Source organism: Carcharhinus amblyrhynchos, unplaced genomic scaffold (genome assembly GCF_965287045.1).
Source record: "Carcharhinus amblyrhynchos unplaced genomic scaffold, sCarAmb.v2.hapA chromosome_1075, whole genome shotgun sequence".
Classification (NCBI taxonomy): domain Eukaryota; kingdom Metazoa; phylum Chordata; class Chondrichthyes; order Carcharhiniformes; family Carcharhinidae; genus Carcharhinus; species Carcharhinus amblyrhynchos.
In genome coordinates, this window is record NW_027650815.1 from 15001 (window position 1) to 41656 (window position 26656).

Consider the following 26656-nt stretch of genomic DNA (forward strand, 5'->3'; position numbering starts at 1 on the left):
CCAATTCCAATCCCCTTCCCGTTCACTCCCACTCTACACAATCCCAATCCCCTTCCCGTTCACTCCCACTGTACACAATCCCGATCCCCTTCCCGTTCACTCCCACTGTACACAATCCCAATCCCCTTCCCGTTCACTCCCACTCTACACAATCCCAATCCCCCTTCCCGTTCACTCCCACTCTACACAATCCCGATCCCCTTCCCGTTCACTCCCACTCTACACAATCCCAATCCCCCTTCCCGTTCACTCCCACTGTACACAATCCCAATCCCCTTCCCGTTCACTCCCACTCTACACAATCCCAATCCCCCTTCCCGTTCACTCCCACTGTACACAATCCCAATCCCCTTCCCGTTCACTCCCACTGTACACAATCCCAATCCCCCTTCCCGTTCACTCCCACTGTACACAATCCCAATCCCCTTCCCGTTCACTCCCACTGTACACAATCCCAATCCCCTTCCCGTTCACTCCCACTGTACACAATCCCAATCCCCCTTCCCGTTCACTCCCACTGTACACAATCCCAATCCCCTTCCCGTTCACTCCCACTGTACACAATCCCAATCCCCTTCCCGTTCACTCCCACTGTACACAATCCCAATCCCCTTCCCGTTCACTCCCACTGTACACAATCCCGATCCCCTTCCCGTTCACTCCCACTGTACACAATCCCGATCCCCTTCCTGTTCACTCCCACTGTACACAATCCCGATCCCCTTCCCGTTCACTCCCACTGTACACAATCCCAATCCCCCTTCCCGTTCACTCCCACTCTACACAATCCCAATCCCCCTTCCCGTTCACTCCCACTGTACACAATCCCGATCCCCTTCCCGTTCACTCCCACTGTACACAATCCCAATCCCCTTCCCGTTCACTCCCACTGTACACAATCCCAACCCCCTTCCCGTTCACTCCCACTGTACACAATCCCAATCCCCTTCCCGTTCACTCCCACTGTACACAATCCCAATCCCCTTCCCGTTCACTCCCACTGTACACAATCCCGATCCCCTTCCCGTTCACTCCCACTGTACACAATCCCAATCCCCCTTCCCGTTCACTCCCACTGTACACAATCCCGATCCCCTTCCCGTTCACTCCCGCTGTACACAATCCCAATCCCCCTTCCCATTCACTCCCACTGTACACAATCCCAATCCCCTTCCCGTTCTCTCCCACTGTACACAATCCCAATCCCCTTCCCGTTCACTCCCACTGTGCACAATCCCAATCCCCTTCCCGTTCACTCCCACTGTACACAATCCCGATCCCCTTCCCGTTCACTCCCACTGTACACAATCCCGATCCCCTTCCCGTTCACTCCCACTGTACACAATCCCAATCCCCTTCCCGTTCACTCCCACTGTACACAATCCCAATCCCCTTCCCGTTCACTCCCACTGTACACAATCCCAACCCCCTTCCCGTTCACTCCCACTGTACACAATCCCAATGATGATGTTTTTCCCTTGAGTCCAGAACGGATCACTAACCTGGAAGCAGAACGCTTGACTCTGAAGGAAGAGTTGGAAAGTCTGAAGGAGAGAATGAAGGTAGGATGGGGTGAGAGGGGCGAGGGGTGGGGGGACGTGAGCTCATTACATTCTCTGTGCTGCCATCCCCATCCTTCTCCCGAGCTCCCAGCGTCAGAATTTCTCCGTATTAGGCACACGGATTTTCCTCTCTCTCTCACACACACTCCTGTATCTGGGGAGGTCTCTCTAACCCTCTCTCTCACACACACACTCCTGTATCTGGGGAGGTCTCTCGAACCCTCTCTCACACACACACACTCCTGTATCTGGGGAGGTCTCTCTAACCCTCTCTCTCTCTCACACACTCCTGTATCTGGGGAGGTCTCTCTAACCCTCTCTCTCTCTCACACACACTCCTGTATCTGGGGAGGTCTCTCTAACCCTCTCTCTCTCACACACACACACTCCTGTATCTGGGGAGGTCTCTCTCACCCTCTCTCTCTCACACACACACTCCTGTATCTGGGGGGGTCTCTCTCACCCTCTCTCTCTCACACACACACTCCTGTATCTGGGGGGGTCTCTCTAACCCTCTCTCTCTCACACACACACACACACTCCTGTATCTGGGGAGGTCTCTCTAACCCTCTCTCTCTCTCTCACACACACACTCCTGTATCTGGGGAGGTCTCTCTAACCCTCTCTCTCTCTCACACACACTCCTGTATCTGGGGAGGTCTCTCTAACCCTCTCTCTCACACACACACACTCCTGTATCTGGGGGGGTCTCTCTAACCCTCTCTCTCTCACACACACACACTCCTGTATCTGGGGGAGTCTCTCTAACCCTCTCTCTCTCACACACACACACTCCTGTATCTGGGGAGGTCTCTCTAACCCTCTCTCTCACACACACACTCCTGTATCTGGGGAGGTCTCTCTAACCCTCTCTCTCTCACACACACACACTCCTGTATCTGGGGAGGTCTCTCTAACCCTCTCTCTCTCACACACACTCCTGTATCTGGGGAGGTCTCTCTAACCCTCTCTCTCTCTCACACACACTCCTGTATCTGGGGAGGTCTCTCTAACCCTCTCTCTCTCACACACACACTCCTGTATCTGGGGAGGTCTCTCTAACCCTCTCTCTCTCACACACACACACTCCTGTATCTGGGGAGGTCTCTCTAACCCTCTCTCTCTCACACACACTCCTGTATCTGGGGAGGTCTCTCTAACCCTCTCTCTCACACACACACTCCTGTATCTGGGGAGGTCTCTCTAACCCTCTCTCTCACACACACACTCCTGTATCTGGGGAGGTCTCTCTAACCCTCTCTCTCTCACACACACACTCTGTATCTGGGGAGGTCTCTCTAACCCTCTCTCTCTCACACACACACACTCCTGTATCTGGGGGGGTCTCTCTAACCCTCTCTCTCTCACACACACTCCTGTATCTGGGGGGGGTCTATCTGACCCTCTCTCTCTCACACACACACACTCCTGTATCTGGGGAGGTCTCTCTAACCCTCTCTCTCTCTCACACACACACTCCTGTATCTGGGGGGGTCTCTCTAACCCTCTCTCTCTCACACACACACACTCCTGTATCTGGGGGGGTCTCTCTAACCCTCTCTCCCTCTCTCACACACACTCCTGTATCTGGGGAGGTCTCTCTAACCCTCTCTCTCTCTCACACACACACTCTTTATCTGGGGAGGTCTCTCTAACCCTCTCTCTCTCACACTCTGTATCTGGGGAGGTCTCCCTAACCCTCTCTCTCTCTCACACACACTCCTGTATCTGGGGAGGTCTCTCTAACCCTCTCTCTCTCACACACACTCCTGTATCTGGGGAGGTCTCTCTAACCCTCTCTCTCACACACACACTCCTGTATCTGGGGAGGTCTCTCTAACCCTCTCTCTCACACACACACTCCTGTATCTGGGGAGGTCTCTCTAACCCTCTCTCTCTCTCACACACTCCTGTATCTGGGGAGGTCTCTCTAACCCTCTCTCTCTCTCACACACACTCCTGTATCTGGGGGGGTCTCTCTAACCCTCTCTCTCTCTCTCACACACACTCCTGTATCTGGGGGGGTCTCTCTAACCCTCTCTCTCACACACACACACTCCTGTATCTGGGGAGGTCTCTCTAACCCTCTCTCTCACACACACACACTCCTGTATCTGGGGGGGTCTCTCTCACCCTCTCTCTCTCACACACACACTCCTGTATCTGGGGGGGTCTCTCTAACCCTCTCTCTCTCACACACACACACACACTCCTGTATCTGGGGAGGTCTCTCTAACCCTCTCTCTCTCTCACACACACACTCCTGTATCTGGGGAGGTCTCTCTAACCCTCTCTCTCTCTCACACACACTCCTGTATCTGGGGAGGTCTCTCTAACCCTCTCTCTCACACACACACACTCCTGTATCTGGGGGGGTCTCTCTAACCCTCTCTCTCTCACACACACACACTCCTGTATCTGGGGGAGTCTCTCTAACCCTCTCTCTCTCACACACACACACTCCTGTATCTGGGGAGGTCTCTCTAACCCTCTCTCTCACACACACACTCCTGTATCTGGGGAGGTCTCTCTAACCCTCTCTCTCTCACACACACACACTCCTGTATCTGGGGAGGTCTCTCTAACCCTCTCTCTCTCACACACACTCCTGTATCTGGGGAGGTCTCTCTAACCCTCTCTCTCTCTCACACACACTCCTGTATCTGGGGAGGTCTCTCTAACCCTCTCTCTCTCACACACACACACTCCTGTATCTGGGGAGGTCTCTCTAACCCTCTCTCTCTCACACACACACACTCCTGTATCTGGGGGAGTCTCTCTAACCCTCTCTCTCTCACACACACACACTCCTGTATCTGGGGAGGTCTCTCTAACCCTCTCTCTCTCACACACACTCCTGTATCTGGGGAGGTCTCTCTAACCCTCTCTCTCTCTCTCACACACACTCCTGTATCTGGGGAGGTCTCTCTAACCCTCTCTCTCTCACACACACTCCTGTATCTGGGGAGGTCTCTCTAACCCTCTCTCTCACACACACACTCCTGTATCTGGGGAGGTCTCTCTAACCCTCTCTCTCTCACACACACACTCCTGTATCTGGGGAGGTCTCTCTAACCCTCTCTCTCTCACACACACACACACTCCTGTATCTGGGGAGGTCTCTCTAACCCTCTCTCTCTCTCACACACACTCCTGTATCTGGGGAGGTCTCTCTAACCCTCTCTCTCACACACACACACTCATGTATCTGGGGGGGGTCTCTCTAACCCTCTCTCTCTCACACTCTGTATCTGGGGAGGCCTCTCTAACCCTCTCTCTCACACACACACTCCTGTATCTTGGGGGGTCTCTCTAACCCTCTCTCTCTCTCACACACACTCTTGTATCTGGGGGGGTCTCTCTAACCCTCTCTCCCTCACACACACACTCCTGTATCTGGGGAGGTCTCTCTAACCCTCTCTCTCTCACACTCTGTATCTGGGGAGGTCTCTCTAACCCTCTCTCTCTCACACAAACTCCTGTATCTGGGGAGGTCTCTCTAACCCTCTCTCTCTCACACACACACACTCCTGTATCTGGGGGGGTCTCTCTAATCCTCTCTCTCACACACACACTCCTGTATCTGGGGAGGTCTCTCTAACCCTCTCTCTCTCACACTCTTTATCTGGGGAGGTCTCTCTAACCCTCTCTCTCTCACACACACACACTCCTGTATCTGGGAAGGTCTCTCTAACCCTCTCTCTCACACACACACACTCCTGTATCTGGGGAGGTCTCTCTAACCCTCTCTCACACACACACACACTCCTGTATCTGGGGAGGTCTCTCTAACCCTCTCTCTCTCACACACACACACACTCCTGTATCTGGGGAGGTCTCTCGAACCCTCTCTCTCTCTCACACACACACTACTCTATCTGGGGAGGTCTCTCTAACCCTCTCTCTCTCACACACACTCCTCTATCTGGGGAGGTCTCTCTAACCCTCTCTCTCTCACACACACACTCCTGTATCTGGGGGGGTCTCTCTAACCCTCTCTGTCTCACACACACACACTCCTGTATCTGGGGAAGTCTCTCTAACCCTCTCTCTCTCTCTCACACACACTCCTGTATCTGGGGAGGTCTCTCTAACCCTCTCTCTCTCTCACACACACTCCTGTATCTGGGGAGGTCTCTCTAACCCTCTCTCTCACACACACACACTCCTGTATCTGGGGGGGTCTCTCTAACCCTCTCTCTCTCACACACACACACTCCTGTATCTGGGGGAGTCTCTCTAACCCTCTCTCTCTCACACACACACACTCCTGTATCTGGGGAGGTCTCTCTAACCCTCTCTCTCTCACACACACACACTCCTGTATCTGGGGAGGTCTCTCTAACCCTCTCTCTCACACACATACTCCTGTATCTGGGGAGGTCTCTCTAACCCTCTCTCTCACACACACACACTCCTGTACCTGGGGGAGTCTCTCTAACCCTCTCTCTCTCACACACACACAGTCCTGTATCTGGGGAGGTCTCTCTAACCCTCTCTCTCTCACACACACTCCTGTATCTGGGGAGGTCTCTCTAACCCTCTCTCTCACACACTCCTGTATCTGGGGAGGTCTCTCTAACCCTCTCTCTCTCACACACACATTCCTGTATCTGGGGTGGTCTCTCTAACCCTCTCTCTCACACACACACACTCCTCTATCTGGGGAGGTCTCTCTAACCCTCTCTCTCTCTCACACACTCCTGTATCTGGGGAGGTCTCTCTAACCCTCTCTCACACACACACACACACTCCTGTATCTGGGGAGGTCTCTCTAACCCTCTCTCTCTCACACACACACACACTCCTGTATCTGGGGAGGTCTCTCGAACCCTCTCTCTCTCTCACACACACACTCCTGTATCTGGGGAGGTCTCTCTAACCCTCTCTCTCACACACACACACTCCTGTATCTTGGGAGGTCTCTCTAACCCTCTCTCTCTCACACACACTCCTGTATCTGGGGAGGTCTCCCTAACCCTCTCTCTCTCTCACACACACACTCCTGTATCTGGGGGGGTCTCTCTAACCCTCTCTCTCTCACACACACTCCTGTATCTGGGGGGGGTCTATCTGACCCTCTCTCTCTCACACACACACTCCTGTATCTGGGGAGGTCTCTCTAACCCTCTCTCTCTCTCACACACACACTCCTGTATCTGGGGAGGTCTCTCTAACCCTCTCTCTCACACACACACTCCTGTATCTGGGGAGGTCTCTCTAACCCTCTCTCTCTCTCACACACACTCCTGTATCTGGGGGGGTCTCTCTAACCCTCTCTCTCTCACACACACACTCCTGCATCTGGGGAGGTCTCTCTAACCCTCTCTCTCTCACACACACACTCCTGTATCTGGGGAGGTCTCTCTAACCCTCTCTCTCTCACACTCTGTATCTGGGGAGGTCTCTCTAACCCTCTCTCTCACACACTCCTGTATCTGGGGAGGTCTCTCTAACCCTCTCTCTCTCACACTCTGTATCTGGGGAGGTCTCTCTAACCCTCTCTCTCTCACACACACACACACTCCTGTATCTGGGGAGGTCTCTCTAACCCTCTCTCTCTCTCTCACACACTCCTGTATCTGGGGAGGTCTCTCTAACCCTCTCTCTCTCTCTCACATACACTCCTGTATCTGGGGAGGTCTCTCTAACCCTCTCTCTCTCTCTCACACACTCCTGTATCTGGGGAGGTCTCTCTAACCCTCTCTCTCACACACACACTGCTGTATCTGGGGAGGTCTCTCTAACCCTCTCTCTCTCTCACACACACACACACTCCTGTATCTGGGGAGGTCTCTCTAACCCTCTCTCTCTCTCACACACACACTCCTGTATCTGGGGAGGTCTCTCTAACCCTCTCTCTCTCTCACACACACTCCTGTATCTGGGGAGGTCTCTCTAACCCTCTCTCTCACACACACACACACACTCCTGTATCTGGGAAGGTCTCTCTAACCCTCTCTCTCTCTCACACACACTCCTGTATCTGGGAAGGTCTCTCTAACCCTCTCTCTCTCTCACACACACACTCCTGTATCTGGGGAGGTCTCTCTAACCCTCTCTCTCTCACACACACACTCCTGTATCTGGGGAGGTCTCTCTAACCCTCTCTCTCTCTCACACACACTCCTGTATCTGGGGAGGTCTCTCTAACCCTCTCTCTCTCTCACACACACACTCCTGTATCTGGGGAGGTCTCTCTAACCCTCTCTCTCTCACACACACATTCCTGTATCTGGGGAGGTCTCTCTAACCCTCTCTCTCTCTCACACACACACACTCCTGTATCTGGGGAGGTCTCTCTAACCCTCTCTCTCACACACACACACTCCTGTATCTGGGGAGGTCTCTCTAACCCTCTCTCTCTCACACTCTGTATCTGGGGGGGTCTCTCTAACCCTCTCTCTCTCACACACACACTCCTGTATCTGGGGAGGTCTCTCTAACCCTCTCTCTCTCATACACACACACACTCCTGTATCTGGGGAGGTCTCTCTAACCCTCTCTCTCTCTCACACACACACACTCCTGTATCTGGGGAGGTCTCTCTAACCCTCTCTCTCTCACACTCTGTATCTGGGGAGGTCTCTCTAACCCTCTCTCTCTCACACACACACACTCCTGTATCTGGGGAGGTCTCTCTAACACTCTCTCTCTCACACACTCCTCTATCTGGGGAGGTCTCTCTAACCCTCTCTCTCACACACACACACTCCTGTATCTGGGGAGGTCTCTCTAACCCTCTCTCTCTCTCTCACACACTCCTGTATCTGGGGAGGTCTCTCTAACCCTCTCACACACACACACACTCCTGTATCTGGGGAGGTCTCTCTAACCCTCTCTCTCACACACTCCTGTATCTGGGGGGGTCTCTCTAACCCTCTCTCTCTCTCACACACACTCCTGTATCTGGGGAGGTCTCTCCAACCCTCTCTCTCTCTCACACACTCCTGTATCTGGGGAGGTCTCTCTAACCCTCTCACACACACACACACACTCCTGTATCTGGGGAGGTCTCTCTAACCCTCTCTCTCTCACACTCTGTATCTGGGGGGGTCTCTCTAACCCTCTCACTCTCACACACTCCTGTATCTGGGGGGGTCTCTCTAACCCTCTCTCTCTCTCACACACACTCCTGTATCTGGGGAGGTCTCTCTAACCCTCTCTCTCACACACACACACTCCTGTATCTGGGGAGGTCTCTCTAACCCTCTCTCTCTCTCTCACACACACTCCTGTATCTGGAGAGGTCTCTCTAACCCTCTCTCTCTCACACACACACACTCCTGTATCTGGGGAGGTCTCTCTAACCCTCTCTCTCTCATACACACACACACTCCTGTATCTGGGGAGGTCTCTCTAACCCTCTCTCTCTCACACACACACACTCCTGTATCTGGGGAGGTCTCTCTAACCCTCTCTCTCACACACATACTCCTGTATCTGGGGAGGTCTCTCTAACCCTCTCTCTCTCTCTCACACACTCCTGTATCTGGGAAGGTCTCTCTAACCCTCTCTCTCTCTCTCACACACACACTCCTGTATCTGGGGAGGTCTCTCTAACCCTCTCTCTCACACACACACACTCCTGTATCTGGGGAGGTCTCTCTAACCCTCTCTCTCTCTCACACACACACTCCTGTATCTGGGGAGGTCTCTCTAACCCTCTCTCTCTCACACACACATTCCTGTATCTGGGGAGGTCTCTCTAACCCTCTCTCTCTCTCACACACACACACTCCTGTATCTGGGGAGGTCTCTCTAACCCTCTCTCTCACACACACACACTCCTGTATCTGGGGAGGTCTCTCTAACCCTCTCTCTCTCACACTCTGTATCTGGGGGGGTCTCTCTAACCCTCTCTCTCTCACACACACACTCCTGTATCTGGGGAGGTCTCTCTAACCCTCTCTCTCTCATACACACACACACTCCTGTATCTGGGGAGGTCTCTCTAACCCTCTCTCTCTCACACACACACACTCCTGTATCTGGGGAGGTCTCTCTAACACTCTCTCTCTCACACACTCCTCTATCTGGGGAGGTCTCTCTAACCCTCTCTCTCACACACACACACTCCTGTATCTGGGGAGGTCTCTCTAACCCTCTCTCTCTCTCTCACACACTCCTGTATCTGGGGAGGTCTCTCTAACCCTCTCACACACACACACACTCCTGTATCTGGGGAGGTCTCTCTAACCCTCTCTCTCACACACTCCTGTATCTGGGGGGGTCTCTCTAACCCTCTCTCTCTCTCACAAACACTCCTGTATCTGGGGAGGTCTCTCCAACCCTCTCTCTCTCTCACACACTCCTGTATCTGGGGAGGTCTCTCTAACCCTCTCACACACACACACACACTCCTGTATCTGGGGAGGTCTCTCTAACCCTCTCTCTCTCACACTCTGTATCTGGGGGGGTCTCTCTAACCCTCTCTCTCTCACACACTCCTGTATCTGGGGGGGTCTCTCTAACCCTCTCTCTCTCTCACACACACTCCTGTATCTGGGGAGGTCTCTCTAACCCTCTCTCTCTCTCACACACACACACTCCTGTATCTGGGGAGGTCTCTCTAACCCTCTCTCTCTCACACTCTGTATCTGGGGAGGTCTCTCTAACCCTCTCTCTCTCACACACACACACTCCTGTATCTGGGGAGGTCTCTCTAACACTCTCTCTCTCACACACTCCTCTATCTGGGGAGGTCTCTCTAACCCTCTCTCTCACACACACACACTCCTGTATCTGGGGAGGTCTCTCTAACCCTCTCTCTCTCTCTCACACACTCCTGTATCTGGGGAGGTCTCTCTAACCCTCTCACACACACACACACTCCTGTATCTGGGGAGGTCTCTCTAACCCTCTCTCTCACACACTCCTGTATCTGGGGGGGTCTCTCTAACCCTCTCTCTCTCTCACACACACTCCTGTATCTGGGGAGGTCTCTCCAACCCTCTCTCTCTCTCACACACTCCTGTATCTGGGGAGGTCTCTCTAACCCTCTCACACACACACACACACTCCTGTATCTGGGGAGGTCTCTCTAACCCTCTCTCTCTCACACTCTGTATCTGGGGGGGTCTCTCTAACCCTCTCTCTCTCTCACACACACTCCTGTATCTGGGGAGGTCTCTCTAACCCTCTCTCTCACACACACACACTCCTGTATCTGGGGAGGTCTCTCTAACCCTCTCTCTCTCTCTCACACACACTCCTGTATCTGGAGAGGTCTCTCTAACCCTCTCTCTCTCACACACACACACTCCTGTATCTGGGGAGGTCTCTCTAACCCTCTCTCTCTCATACACACACACACTCCTGTATCTGGGGAGGTCTCTCTAACCCTCTCTCTCACACACACACACTCCTGTATCTTGGGAGGTCTCTCTAACCCTCTCTCTCTCACACACACTCCTGTATCTGGGGAGGTCTCTCTAACCCTCTCTCTCTCTCACACACACACTCCTGTATCTGGGGGGGTCTCTCTAACCCTCTCTCTCTCACACACACTCCTGTATCTGGGGGGGGTCTATCTGACCCTCTCTCTCTCACACACACACTCCTGTATCTGGGGAGGTCTCTCTAACCCTCTCTCTCTCTCACACACACACTCCTGTATCTGGGGAGGTCTCTCTAACCCTCTCTCTCACACACACACTCCTGTATCTGGGGAGGTCTCTCTAACCCTCTCTCTCTCTCACACACACTCCTGTATCTGGGGGGGTCTCTCTAACCCTCTCTCTCTCACACACACACTCCTGCATCTGGGGAGGTCTCTCTAACCCTCTCTCTCTCACACACACACTCCTGTATCTGGGGAGGTCTCTCTAACCCTCTCTCTCTCACACTCTGTATCTGGGGAGGTCTCTCTAACCCTCTCTCTCACACACTCCTGTATCTGGGGAGGTCTCTCTAACCCTCTCTCTCTCACACTCTGTATCTGGGGAGGTCTCTCTAACCCTCTCTCTCTCACACACACACACACTCCTGTATCTGGGGAGGTCTCTCTAACCCTCTCTCTCTCTCTCACACACTCCTGTATCTGGGGAGGTCTCTCTAACCCTCTCTCTCTCTCTCACATACACTCCTGTATCTGGGGAGGTCTCTCTAACCCTCTCTCTCTCTCTCACACACTCCTGTATCTGGGGAGGTCTCTCTAACCCTCTCTCTCTCTCTCACACACACACTGCTGTATCTGGGGAGGTCTCTCTAACCCTCTCTCTCTCTCACACACACACACACTCCTGTATCTGGGGAGGTCTCTCTAACCCTCTCTCTCTCTCACACACACACTCCTGTATCTGGGGAGGTCTCTCTAACCCTCTCTCTCTCTCACACACACTCCTGTATCTGGGGAGGTCTCTCTAACCCTCTCTCTCACACACACACACACACTCCTGTATCTGGGAAGGTCTCTCTAACCCTCTCTCTCTCTCACACACACTCCTGTATCTGGGAAGGTCTCTCTAACCCTCTCTCTCTCTCACACACACACTCCTGTATCTGGGGAGGTCTCTCTAACCCTCTCTCTCTCACACACACACTCCTGTATCTGGGGAGGTCTCTCTAACCCTCTCTCTCTCTCACACACACTCCTGTATCTGGGGAGGTCTCTCTAACCCTCTCTCTCTCTCACACACACACTCCTGTATCTGGGGAGGTCTCTCTAACCCTCTCTCTCTCACACACACATTCCTGTATCTGGGGAGGTCTCTCTAACCCTCTCTCTCTCTCACACACACACACTCCTGTATCTGGGGAGGTCTCTCTAACCCTCTCTCTCACACACACACACTCCTGTATCTGGGGAGGTCTCTCTAACCCTCTCTCTCTCACACTCTGTATCTGGGGGGGTCTCTCTAACCCTCTCTCTCTCACACACACACTCCTGTATCTGGGGAGGTCTCTCTAACCCTCTCTCTCTCATACACACACACACTCCTGTATCTGGGGAGGTCTCTCTAACCCTCTCTCTCTCTCACACACACACACTCCTGTATCTGGGGAGGTCTCTCTAACCCTCTCTCTCTCACACTCTGTATCTGGGGAGGTCTCTCTAACCCTCTCTCTCTCACACACACACACTCCTGTATCTGGGGAGGTCTCTCTAACACTCTCTCTCTCACACACTCCTCTATCTGGGGAGGTCTCTCTAACCCTCTCTCTCACACACACACACTCCTGTATCTGGGGAGGTCTCTCTAACCCTCTCTCTCTCTCTCACACACTCCTGTATCTGGGGAGGTCTCTCTAACCCTCTCACACACACACACACTCCTGTATCTGGGGAGGTCTCTCTAACCCTCTCTCTCACACACTCCTGTATCTGGGGGGGTCTCTCTAACCCTCTCTCTCTCTCACACACACTCCTGTATCTGGGGAGGTCTCTCCAACCCTCTCTCTCTCTCACACACTCCTGTATCTGGGGAGGTCTCTCTAACCCTCTCACACACACACACACACTCCTGTATCTGGGGAGGTCTCTCTAACCCTCTCTCTCTCACACTCTGTATCTGGGGGGGTCTCTCTAACCCTCTCACTCTCACACACTCCTGTATCTGGGGGGGTCTCTCTAACCCTCTCTCTCTCTCACACACACTCCTGTATCTGGGGAGGTCTCTCTAACCCTCTCTCTCACACACACACACTCCTGTATCTGGGGAGGTCTCTCTAACCCTCTCTCTCTCTCTCACACACACTCCTGTATCTGGAGAGGTCTCTCTAACCCTCTCTCTCTCACACACACACACTCCTGTATCTGGGGAGGTCTCTCTAACCCTCTCTCTCTCATACACACACACACTCCTGTATCTGGGGAGGTCTCTCTAACCCTCTCTCTCTCACACACACACACTCCTGTATCTGGGGAGGTCTCTCTAACCCTCTCTCTCACACACATACTCCTGTATCTGGGGAGGTCTCTCAAACCCTCTCTCTCTCTCTCACACACTCCTGTATCTGGGAAGGTCTCTCTAACCCTCTCTCTCTCTCACACACACACTCCTGTATCTGGGGAGGTCTCTCTAACCCTCTCTCTCACACACACACACTCCTGTATCTGGGGAGGTCTCTCTAACCCTCTCTCTCTCTCACACACACACTCCTGTATCTGGGGAGGTCTCTCTAACCCTCTCTCTCTCACACACACATTCCTGTATCTGGGGAGGTCTCTCTAACCCTCTCTCTCTCTCACACACACACACTCCTGTATCTGGGGAGGTCTCTCTAACCCTCTCTCTCACACACACACACTCCTGTATCTGGGGAGGTCTCTCTAACCCTCTCTCTCTCACACTCTGTATCTGGGGGGGTCTCTCTAACCCTCTCTCTCTCACACACACACTCCTGTATCTGGGGAGGTCTCTCTAACCCTCTCTCTCTCATACACACACACACTCCTGTATCTGGGGAGGTCTCTCTAACCCTCTCTCTCTCACACACACACACTCCTGTATCTGGGGAGGTCTCTCTAACACTCTCTCTCTCACACACTCCTCTATCTGGGGAGGTCTCTCTAACCCTCTCTCTCACACACACACACTCCTGTATCTGGGGAGGTCTCTCTAACCCTCTCTCTCTCTCTCACACACTCCTGTATCTGGGGAGGTCTCTCTAACCCTCTCACACACACACACACTCCTGTATCTGGGGAGGTCTCTCTAACCCTCTCTCTCACACACTCCTGTATCTGGGGGGGTCTCTCTAACCCTCTCTCTCTCTCACAAACACTCCTGTATCTGGGGAGGTCTCTCCAACCCTCTCTCTCTCTCACACACTCCTGTATCTGGGGAGGTCTCTCTAACCCTCTCACACACACACACACACTCCTGTATCTGGGGAGGTCTCTCTAACCCTCTCTCTCTCACACTCTGTATCTGGGGGGGTCTCTCTAACCCTCTCTCTCTCACACACTCCTGTATCTGGGGGGGTCTCTCTAACCCTCTCTCTCTCTCACACACACTCCTGTATCTGGGGAGGTCTCTCTAACCCTCTCTCTCTCTCACACACACACACTCCTGTATCTGGGGAGGTCTCTCTAACCCTCTCTCTCTCACACTCTGTATCTGGGGAGGTCTCTCTAACCCTCTCTCTCTCACACACACACACTCCTGTATCTGGGGAGGTCTCTCTAACACTCTCTCTCTCACACACTCCTCTATCTGGGGAGGTCTCTCTAACCCTCTCTCTCACACACACACACTCCTGTATCTGGGGAGGTCTCTCTAACCCTCTCTCTCTCTCTCACACACTCCTGTATCTGGGGAGGTCTCTCTAACCCTCTCACACACACACACACTCCTGTATCTGGGGAGGTCTCTCTAACCCTCTCTCTCACACACTCCTGTATCTGGGGGGGTCTCTCTAACCCTCTCTCTCTCTCACACACACTCCTGTATCTGGGGAGGTCTCTCCAACCCTCTCTCTCTCTCACACACTCCTGTATCTGGGGAGGTCTCTCTAACCCTCTCACACACACACACACACTCCTGTATCTGGGGAGGTCTCTCTAACCCTCTCTCTCTCACACTCTGTATCTGGGGGGGTCTCTCTAACCCTCTCACTCTCACACACTCCTGTATCTGGGGGGGTCTCTCTAACCCTCTCTCTCTCTCACACACACTCCTGTATCTGGGGAGGTCTCTCTAACCCTCTCTCTCACACACACACACTCCTGTATCTGGGGAGGTCTCTCTAACCCTCTCTCTCTCTCTCACACACACTCCTGTATCTGGAGAGGTCTCTCTAACCCTCTCTCTCTCACACACACACACTCCTGTATCTGGGGAGGTCTCTCTAACCCTCTCTCTCTCATACACACACACACTCCTGTATCTGGGGAGGTCTCTCTAACCCTCTCTCTCTCACACACACACACTCCTGTATCTGGGGAGGTCTCTCTAACCCTCTCTCTCACACACATACTCCTGTATCTGGGGAGGTCTCTCTAACCCTCTCTCTCTCTCTCACACACTCCTGTATCTGGGAAGGTCTCTCTAACCCTCTCTCTCTCTCACACACACACTCCTGTATCTGGGGAGGTCTCTCTAACCCTCTCTCTCTCACACACACACTCCTGTATCTGGGGAGGTCTCTCTAACCCTCTCTCTCTCTCACACACACTCCTGTATCTGGGGAGGTCTCTCTAACCCTCTCTCTCTCTCACACACACACTCCTGTATCTGGGGAGGTCTCTCTAACCCTCTCTCTCTCACACACACATTCCTGTATCTGGGGAGGTCTCTCTAACCCTCTCTCTCTCTCACACACACACACTCCTGTATCTGGGGAGGTCTCTCTAACCCTCTCTCTCACACACACACACTCCTGTATCTGGGGAGGTCTCTCTAACCCTCTCTCTCTCACACTCTGTATCTGGGGGGGTCTCTCTAACCCTCTCTCTCTCACACACACACTCCTGTATCTGGGGAGGTCTCTCTAACCCTCTCTCTCTCATACACACACACACTCCTGTATCTGGGGAGGTCTCTCTAACCCTCTCTCTCTCACACACACACACTCCTGTATCTGGGGAGGTCTCTCTAACACTCTCTCTCTCACACACTCCTCTATCTGGGGAGGTCTCTCTAACCCTCTCTCTCACACACACACACTCCTGTATCTGGGGAGGTCTCTCTAACCCTCTCTCTCTCTCACACACACTCCTGTATCTGGGGAGGTCTCTCTAACCCTCTCACACACACACACACTCCTGTATCTGGGGAGGTCTCTCTAACCCTCTCTCTCACACACTCCTGTATCTGGGGGGGTCTCTCTAACCCTCTCTCTCTCTCACAAACACTCCTGTATCTGGGGAGGTCTCTCCAACCCTCTCTCTCTCTCACACACTCCTGTATCTGGGGAGGTCTCTCTAACCCTCTCACACACACACACACACTCCTGTATCTGGGGAGGTCTCTCTAACCCTCTCTCTCTCACACTCTGTATCTGGGGGGGTCTCTCTAACCCTCTCTCTCTCACACACTCCTGTATCTGGGGGGGTCTCTCTAACCCTCTCTCTCTCTCACACACACTCCTGTATCTGGGGAGGTCTCTCTAACCCTCTCTCTCTCTCACACACACACACTCCTGTATCTGGGGAGGTCTCTCTAACCCTCTCTCTCTCACACACACACTCCTCTATCTGGGGAGGTCTCTCTAACCCTCTCTCTCACACACACACACACACACACACTCCTGTATCTGGAGAGGTCTCTCTCACCCTCTCTCTCTCTCTCACACACACACACTCCTGTATCTGGGGAGCACTCTCTAACCCCCTCTCTCTCACACACACACTCCTGTATCTGGGAAGGTCTCTCTAACCCTCTCTCTCTCTCACACACTCCTGTATCTGGGGAGGTCTCTCTAACCCTCTCTCTCTCACACACACACTCCTGTATCTGGGAAGGTCTCTCTAACCCTCTCTCTCTCTCACACACTCCTGTATCTGGGGAGGTCTCTCTAACCCTCTCTCTCTCTCACACACACACACTCCTGTATCTGGGGGGGTCTCTCTAACCCTCTCTCTCTCACACACACACTCCTGTATCTGGGGAGGTCTCTCTAACCCTCTCTCTCTCACACACACACACACTCCTGTATCTGGGGAGGTCTCTCTAACCCTCTCTCTCGCACACACACACTCCTGTATCTGGGGACGTCTCTCTAACCCTCTCTCTCTCTCACACACACTCCTGTATCTGGGGAGGTCTCTCTAACCCTCTCTCTCTCTCACACACACACTCCTGTATCTGGGGAGGTCTCCCTAACCCTCTCTCTCTCACACACACACTCCTGTATCTGGGGAGGTCTCTCTAACCCTCTCTCTCTCACACACTCCTGTATCTGGAGAGGTCTCTCTAACCCTCTCTCTCTCTCTCTCACACACACTCCTGTATCTGGAGAGGTCTCTCTAACCCTCTCTCTCTCTCACACACACACTCCTGTATCTGGGGGGGTCTCTCGAACCCTCTCTCTCACACACACACACTCCTGTATCTGGGGAGGTCTCTCTAACCCTCTCTCTCTCTCACACACACACTCCTCTATCTGGGGAGGTCTCTCTAACCCTCTCTCTCTCACACACACACTCCTGTATCTGGGGGGGTCTCTCTAACCCTCTCTCTCTCACACACACTCCTCTATCTGGGGAGGTCTCTCCAACCCTCTCTCTCTCACACACACACTCCTGTATCTGGGGGGGTCTCTCTAACCCTCTCTCTCTCACACACACACACTCCTGTATCTGGGGAGGTCTCTCTAACCCTCTCTTTCTCTCACACACTCCTGTATCTGGGGAGGTCTCTCTAACCCTCTCTGTCTCTCTCACACACACTCCTGTATCTGGGGAGGTCTCTCTAACCCACTCTCTCTCTCACACACAATCCTGTACCTAGGGAGGTCACTCTAACCCTCTCACCAGACACACACACACACTCCTGTATCTGGGGAGGTCTCTCTAACCCTCTCTCTCTCACACACACTCCTGTATCTGGGGAGGTCTCTCTAACCCTCTCTCTCTCACACTCTGTATCTGGGGAGGTCTCTCTAACCCTCTCTCTCTCACACACACACACTCCTGTATCTGGGGAGGTCTCTCTAACACTCTCTCTCTCACACACTCCTCTATCTGGGGAGGTCTCTCTAACCCTCTCTCTCACACACACACACTCCTGTATCTGGGGAGGTCTCTCTAACCCTCTCTCTCTCTCTCACACACTCCTGTATCTGGGGAGGTCTCTCTAACCCTCTCACACACACACACACTCCTGTATCTGGGGAGGTCTCTCTAACCCTCTCTCTCACACACTCCTGTATCTGGGGGGGTCTCTCTAACCCTCTCTCTCTCTCACACACACTCCTGTATCTGGGGAGGTCTCTCCAACCCTCTCTCTCTCTCACACACTCCTGTATCTGGGGAGGTCTCTCTAACCCTCTCACACACACACACACACTCCTGTATCTGGGGAGGTCTCTCTAACCCTCTCTCTCTCACACTCTGTATCTGGGGGGGTCTCTCTAACCCTCTCACTCTCACACACTCCTGTATCTGGGGGGGTCTCTCTAACCCTCTCTCTCTCTCACACACACTCCTGTATCTGGGGAGGTCTCTCTAACCCTCTCTCTCACACACACACACTCCTGTATCTGGGGAGGTCTCTCTAACCCTCTCTCTCTCTCTCACACACACTCCTGTATCTGGAGAGGTCTCTCTAACCCTCTCTCTCTCACACACACACACTCCTGTATCTGGGGAGGTCTCTCTAACCCTCTCTCTCTCATACACACACACACTCCTGTATCTGGGGAGGTCTCTCTAACCCTCTCTCTCTCACACACACACACTCCTGTATCTGGGGAGGTCTCTCTAACCCTCTCTCTCACACACATACTCCTGTATCTGGGGAGGTCTCTCTAACCCTCTCTCTCTCTCTCACACACTCCTGTATCTGGGAAGGTCTCTCTAACCCTCTCTCTCTCTCACACACACACTCCTGTATCTGGGGAGGTCTCTCTAACCCTCTCTCTCACACACACACACTCCTGTATCTGGGGAGGTCTCTCTAACCCTCTCTCTCTCTCTCACACACTCCTGTATCTTGGAAGGTCTCTCTAACCCTCTCTCTCTCTCACACACACACTCCTGTATCTGGGGAGGTCTCTCTAACCCTCTCTCTCTCACACACACACTCCTGTATCTGGGGAGGTCTCTCTAACCCTCTCTCTCTCTCACACACACTCCTGTATCTGGGGAGGTCTCTCTAACCCTCTCTCTCTCTCACACACACACTCCTGTATCTGGGGAGGTCTCTCTAACCCTCTCTCTCTCACACACACATTCCTGTATCTGGGGAGGTCTCTCTAACCCTCTCTCTCTCTCACACACACACACTCCTGTATCTGGGGAGGTCTCTCTAACCCTCTCTCTCACACACACACACTCCTGTATCTGGGGAGGTCTCTCTAACCCTCTCTCTCTCACACTCTGTATCTGGGGGGGTCTCTCTAACCCTCTCTCTCTCACACACACACTCCTGTATCTGGGGAGGTCTCTCTAACCCTCTCTCTCTCATACACACACACACTCCTGTATCTGGGGAGGTCTCTCTAACCCTCTCTCTCTCACACACACACACTCCTGTATCTGGGGAGGTCTCTCTAACACTCTCTCTCTCACACACTCCTCTATCTGGGGAGGTCTCTCTAACCCTCTCTCTCACACACACACACTCCTGTATCTGGGGAGGTCTCTCTAACCCTCTCTCTCTCTCACACACACTCCTGTATCTGGGGAGGTCTCTCTAACCCTCTCACACACACACACACTCCTGTATCTGGGGAGGTCTCTCTAACCCTCTCTCTCACACACTCCTGTATCTGGGGGGGTCTCTCTAACCCTCTCTCTCTCTCACAAACACTCCTGTATCTGGGGAGGTCTCTCCAACCCTCTCTCTCTCTCACACACTCCTGTATCTGGGGAGGTCTCTCTAACCCTCTCACACACACACACACACTCCTGTATCTGGGGAGGTCTCTCTAACCCTCTCTCTCTCACACTCTGTATCTGGGGGGGTCTCTCTAACCCTCTCTCTCTCACACACTCCTGTATCTGGGGGGGTCTCTCTAACCCTCTCTCTCTCTCACACACACTCCTGTATCTGGGGAGGTCTCTCTAACCCTCTCTCTCTCTCACACACACACACTCCTGTATCTGGGGAGGTCTCTCTAACCCTCTCTCTCTCACACACACACTCCTCTATCTGGGGAGGTCTCTCTAACCCTCTCTCTCACACACACACACACACACACACTCCTGTATCTGGAGAGGTCTCTCTCACCCTCTCTCTCTCTCTCACACACACACACTCCTGTATCTGGGGAGCACTCTCTAACCCCCTCTCTCTCACACACACACTCCTGTATCTGGGAAGGTCTCTCTAACCCTCTCTCTCTCTCACACACTCCTGTATCTGGGGAGGTCTCTCTAACCCTCTCTCTCTCACACACACACTCCTGTATCTGGGAAGGTCTCTCTAACCCTCTCTCTCTCTCACACACTCCTGTATCTGGGGAGGTCTCTCTAACCCTCTCTCTCTCTCACACACACACACTCCTGTATCTGGGGGGGTCTCTCTAACCCTCTCTCTCTCACACACACACTCCTGTATCTGGGGAGGTCTCTCTAACCCTCTCTCTCTCACACACACACACACTCCTGTATCTGGGGAGGTCTCTCTAACCCTCTCTCTCGCACACACACACTCCTGTATCTGGGGACGTCTCTCTAACCCTCTCTCTCTCTCACACACACTCCTGTATCTGGGGAGGTCTCTCTAACCCTCTCTCTCTCTCACACACACACTCCTGTATCTGGGGAGGTCTCTCTAACCCTCTCTCTCTCACACACACACTCCTGTATCTGGGGAGGTCTCTCTAACCCTCTCTCTCTCACACACTCCTGTATCTGGAGAGGTCTCTCTAACCCTCTCTCTCTCTCTCTCACACACACTCCTGTATCTGGAGAGGTCTCTCTAACCCTCTCTCTCTCTCACACACACACTCCTGTATCTGGGGGGGTCTCTCGAACCCTCTCTCTCACACACACACACTCCTGTATCTGGGGAGGTCTCTCTAACCCTCTCTCTCTCTCACACACACACTCCTCTATCTGGGGAGGTCTCTCTAACCCTCTCTCTCTCACACACACACTCCTGTATCTGGGGGGGTCTCTCTAACCCTCTCTCTCTCACACACACTCCTCTATCTGGGGAGGTCTCTCCAACCCTCTCTCTCTCACACACACACTCCTGTATCTGGGGGGGTCTCTCTAACCCTCTCTCTCTCACACACACACACTCCTGTATCTGGGGAGGTCTCTCTAACCCTCTCTTTCTCTCACACACTCCTGTATCTGGGGAGGTCTCTCTAACCCTCTCTGTCTCTCTCACACACACTCCTGTATCTGGGGAGGTCTCTCTAACCCACTCTCTCTCTCACACACAATCCTGTACCTAGGGAGGTCACTCTAACCCTCTCACCAGACACACACACACACTCCTGTATCTGGGGAGGTCTCTCTAACCCTCTCTCTCTCACACACACTCCTGTATCTGGGGAGGTCTCTCTAACCCTCTCTCACACACACACACACTCCTGTATCTGGGGAGGTCTCTCTAACCCTCTCTCTCTCACACACACACACACTCCTGTATCTGGGGAGGTCTCTCTAACCCTCTCTCTCTCACACACACACTCCTGTATCTGGGGAGGTCTCTCTAACCCTCTCTCTCACACACACACACTCCTGTATCTTGGGAGGTCTCTCTAACCCTCTCTCTCTCACACACACTCCTGTATCTGGGGAGGTCTCTCTAACCCTCTCTCTCTCACACACACACTCCTGTATCTGGGGAGGTCTCTCTAACCCTCTCTCTCTCTCACACACTTCTGTATCTGGGGAGGTCTCTCTAACCCTCTCTCTCTCTCTCTCTCTCACACACACACTCCTGTATCTGGGGAGGTCTCTCGAACCCTCTCACCAGACACACACACACACACTGCTCACCCTGATACAGGATGGGTGCGGGGGGGGATTGAGGGATAGTGAACCAACACTCAGGGCTGGCACTGTGACACCTCAGTCGAGCCTGTATGCGGGGAGGTCTCACCCAGTTTGTCTGTGTTGCACCCCCCAAAAGTCGGAGGAGGATGAATGGAGACAATTCCAGGATGACATGCAAATGGCAGTGGGAGTGGCGGACAGACTGAGAGTAGAAGCCGAGACAGAGACGGCGGCTCTGAGGGCGAAACTGGAGGAGGAGAAGGCGAGAAGCAGAAAGCTCCAGCAGGAGCTGGAGCAGAGGTACGCAACGCAGAGACTGGGCTCTGCCGGAGGCTGTTAAACTAACCACAAAACAGTATCGATATCCACACAAAAAACCCACTCCCCACTCTGGGACTGGGTGTCACAGTGCGTTAGATACACTGTCCTTTCCCACTCTCTGGGACCGGGTGTCACAGTGCGTTAGATACACTGTCCTTTCCCCCACTCTGGGACCGGGTGTCCCAGTGTGTTAGATACACTGTCCTTTCCCCCACTCTGGGACCGGGTGTCACAGTGTGTTAGATACACTGTCCTTTCCCCCACTCTGGGACCGGGTGTCCCAGTGTGTTAGATACACTGTCCTTTCCCCCACTCTGGGACCGGGTGTCCCAGTGTGTTAGATACACTGTCCTTTCCCCCACTCTGGGACCGGGTGTCACAGTGCATTAGATACACTGTCCTTTCCCCCTCTCTGGGACCGGGTGTCACAGTGCGTTAGATACACTGTCCTTTCCCCCTCTCTGGGACCGGGTGTCACAGTGTGTTAGATACACTGTCCTTTCCCCCTCTCTGGGACCGGGTGTCACAGTGCGTTAGATACACTGTCCTTTCCCCCCACTCTGGGACCGGGTATCACAGTGCGTTAGATACACTGTCCTTTCCCCCACTCTGGGACCGGGTGTCACAGTGCGTTAGATACACTGTCCTTTCCCCCACTCTGGGACCGGGTGTCACAGTGCGTTAGATACACTGTCCTTTCCCCCTCTCTGGGACCGGGTATCACAGTGCGTTAGATACACTGTCCTTTCCCCCTCTCTGGGACCGGGTGTCACAGTGCGTTAGATACACTGTCCTTTCCCCCTCTCTGGGACCGGGTGTCACAGTGCGTTAGATACACTGTCCTTTCCCCCACTCTGGGACCGGGTGTCACAGTGCGTTAGATACACTGTCCTTTCCCCCTCTCTGGGACCGGGTGCCACAGTGCGTTAGATACACTGTCCTTTCCCCCACTCTGGGACCGGGTGTCACAGTGCGTTAGATACACTGTCCTTTCCCCCACTCTGGGACCGGGTGTCACAGTGCGTTAGATACACTGTCCTTTCCCCCTCTATGGGACCGGGTGTCACAGTGCGTTAGATACACTGTCCTTTCCCCCTCTCTGGGACCGGGTGTCACAGTGTGTTAGATACACTGTCCTTTCCCCCACTCTGGGACCGGGTGTCACAGTGCGTTAGATACACTGTCCTTTCCCCGTCTCTGGGACCGGGTATCACAGTGCGTTAGATACACTGTCCTTTCCCCCTCTCTGGGAACGGGTGTCACAGTGTGTTAGATACACTGTCCTTTCCCCCACTCTGGGACTGGGTGTCACAGTGCGTTAGATACACTGTCCTTTCCCCCACTCTGGGACCGGGTGTCACAGTGCGTTAGATACACTGTCCTTTCCCCCTCTCTGGGACCGGGTGTCACAGTGTGTTAGATACACTGTCCTTTCCCCCTCTCTGGGACCGGGTGTCACAGTGCGTTAGATACACTGTCCTTTCCCCCACTCTGGGACCGGGTGTCACAGTGCGTTAGATACACTGTCCTTTCCCCCACTCTGGGACCGGGTGTCACAGTGCGTTAGATACACTGTCCTTTCCCCCTCTCTGGGACCGGGTGTCACAGTGTGTTAGATACACTGTCCTTTCCCCCTCTCTGGGACCTGGTGTCACAGTGTGTTAGATACACTGTCCTTTCCCCCACTCTGGGACCGGGTGTCACAGTGCGTTAGATACACTGTCCTTTCCCCCTCTCTGGGACTGGGTGTCACAGTGTGTTAGATACACTGTCCTTTCCCCCACTCTGGGACCGGGTGTCACAGTGCGTTAGATACACTGTCCTTTCCCCCCTCTGGGACCGGGTGTCACAGTGCGTTAGATACACTGTCCTTTCCCCCTCTCTGGGACCGGGTGTCACAGTGCGTTCGATACACTGTCCTTTCCCCCTCTCTGGGACCGGGTGTCACAGTGCGTTAGATACACTGTCCTTTCCCCTACTCTGGGACTGGGTGTCACAGTGCGTTAGATACACTGTCCTTTCCCCCTCTCTGGGACCGGGTGTCACAGTGCGTTAGATACACTGTCCTTTCCCCCACTCTGGATCGGGTGTCACAGTGCGTTAGATACACTGTCCTTTCCCCCACTCTGGGATCGGGTGTCACAGTGCGTTAGATACACTGTCCTTTCCCCCTCTCTGGGATCGGGTGTCACAGTGCGTTAGATACACTGTCCTTTCCCCCTCTCTGGGACCGGGTGTCACAGTGCGTTAGATACACTGTCCTTTCCCCCTCTCTGGGACCGGGTGTCACAGTGCGTTAGATACACTGTCCTTTCCCCCACTCTGGGACCGGGTGTCACAGTGCGTTAGATACACTGTCCTTTCCCCCCTCTGGGACCGGGTGTCACAGTGCGTTAGATACACTGTCCTTTCCCCCACTCTGGGACCGGGTGTCACAGTGCGTTAGATACACTGTCCTTTCCCCCTCTCTGGGACTGGGTGTCACAGTGCGTTAGATACACTGTCCTTTCCCCACTCTGGGACCGGGTGTCACAGTGCGTTAGATACACTGTCCTTTCCCCACTCTGGGATCGGGTGTCACAGTGCGTTAGATACACTGTCCTTTCCCCCACTCTGGGACCGGGTGTCACAGTGCGTTAGATACACTGTCCTTTCCCCCTCTCTGGGACTGGGTGTCACAGTGCGTTAGATACACTGTCCTTTCCCCCACTCTGGGACCGGGTATCACAGTGCGTTAGATACACTGTCCTTTCCCCACTCTGGGACCGGGTGTCACAGTGCGTTAGATACACTGTCCTTTCCCCCACTCTGGGACCGGGTGTCACAGTGCGTTAGACACACTGTCCTTTCCCCCACTCTGGGACCGGGTGTCACAGTGCGTTAGATACACTGTCCTTTCCCCCTCTCTGGGACCGGGTGTCACAGTGCGTTAGATACACTGTCCTTTCCCCACTCTGGGACCGGGTGTCACAGTGCGTTAGATACACTGTCCTTTCCCCACTCTGGGACCGGGTGTCACAGTGTGTTAGATACACTGTCCTTTCCCCCTCTCTGGGACCGGGTGTCACACTGCGTTAGATACACTGTCCTTTCCCCCACTCTGGGACCGGGTGTCACAGTGCGTTAGATACACTGTCCTTTCCCCCACTCTGGGACCGGGTGTCACAGTGCGTTAGATACACTGTCCTTTCCCCCACTCTGGGACCGGGTATCACAGTGCGTTAGATACACTGTCCTTTCCCCCACTCTGGGACCGGGTGTCACAGTGCGTTAGATACACTGTCCTTTCCCCCACTCTGGGACCGGGTGTCACAGTGCGTTAGATACACTGTCCTTTCCCCCACTCTGGGACCGGGTATCACAGTGCGTTAGATACACTGTCCTTTCCCCCTCTCTGGGACCGGGTGTCACAGTGCGTTAGATACACTGTCCTTTCCCCCACTCTGAAATCTCTCTGTGTCTCCCAACGCAGGAATGGTGGTGAACCAGTTGATGTTCAGAAGACTCTCGAGTTCTCCAATGTATCACAGACGGTTGTCGATGCAGCTCAGGGACACATTGGGGTGAAGTATTTACCCCACCTGAGTTCCTGTCCCCTCAGGGAGGGATTTACCAAGGTACAATCTCCTCGTCACACGGACCCTCCCTCACAATCCTGTCACCCCTCCCTATCTAACCCCCTCCAGCCGCTACACCCCGCTCCCTATCTCTGTAACCTCCTCCAGCCCCCTACACCCCCTCCCTATCTCTGTAACCTCCTCCAGCCCCCTACACCCCCTCCCTATCTCTGTAACCTCCTCCAGCCCCCTACACCCCCTCCCTATCTCTGTAACCCCCTCCAGCCCCCCTACACCCCCTCCCTATCTCTGTAACCTCCTCCAGCCCCCTACACCCCCTCCCTATCTCTGTAACCACCTCCAGCCCCCCTACACCCCCTCCCTATCTCTGTAACCTCCTCCAGCCCCACTACGCCCCCTCCCTATCTCTGTAACCCCCTCCAGCCCCCCTACACCCCCTCCCTATCTCTGTAACCTCCTCCAGCCCCCCTACACCCCCTCCCTATCTCTGTAACCTCCTCCAGCCCCCTACGCCCCCTCCCTATCTCTGTAACCCCTCCAGCCCCCCTACACCTCCTCCCTATCTCTGTAACCTCCCCAGCCCCCTACACCCCCTCCCTATCTCTGTAACCTCCTCCAGCCCCCCTACACCC

At 53.8% G+C, this 26656-nt stretch overlaps 1 protein-coding gene across 1 annotated transcript in view; it reads left to right on the forward strand.

The window, feature by feature from the left end:
- LOC145340499 (uncharacterized) overlaps window positions 1–26063 on the forward strand; it is a gene marked incomplete at its 3' end in the record, with an annotated part of 40000 nt that extends 13937 nt beyond the window's left edge. Inside the window, exons 4-6 of the mRNA XM_080184968.1 lie at window positions 1489–1562; window positions 22262–22425; window positions 25919–26063. Of these exons, the coding sequence (XP_080041094.1) occupies window positions 1489–1562; window positions 22262–22425; window positions 25919–26063 (383 nt within the window). The remainder of the gene's footprint in view (window positions 1–1488; window positions 1563–22261; window positions 22426–25918) is intronic.
- Between the last annotated feature and the right edge of the window lie 593 nt (window positions 26064–26656).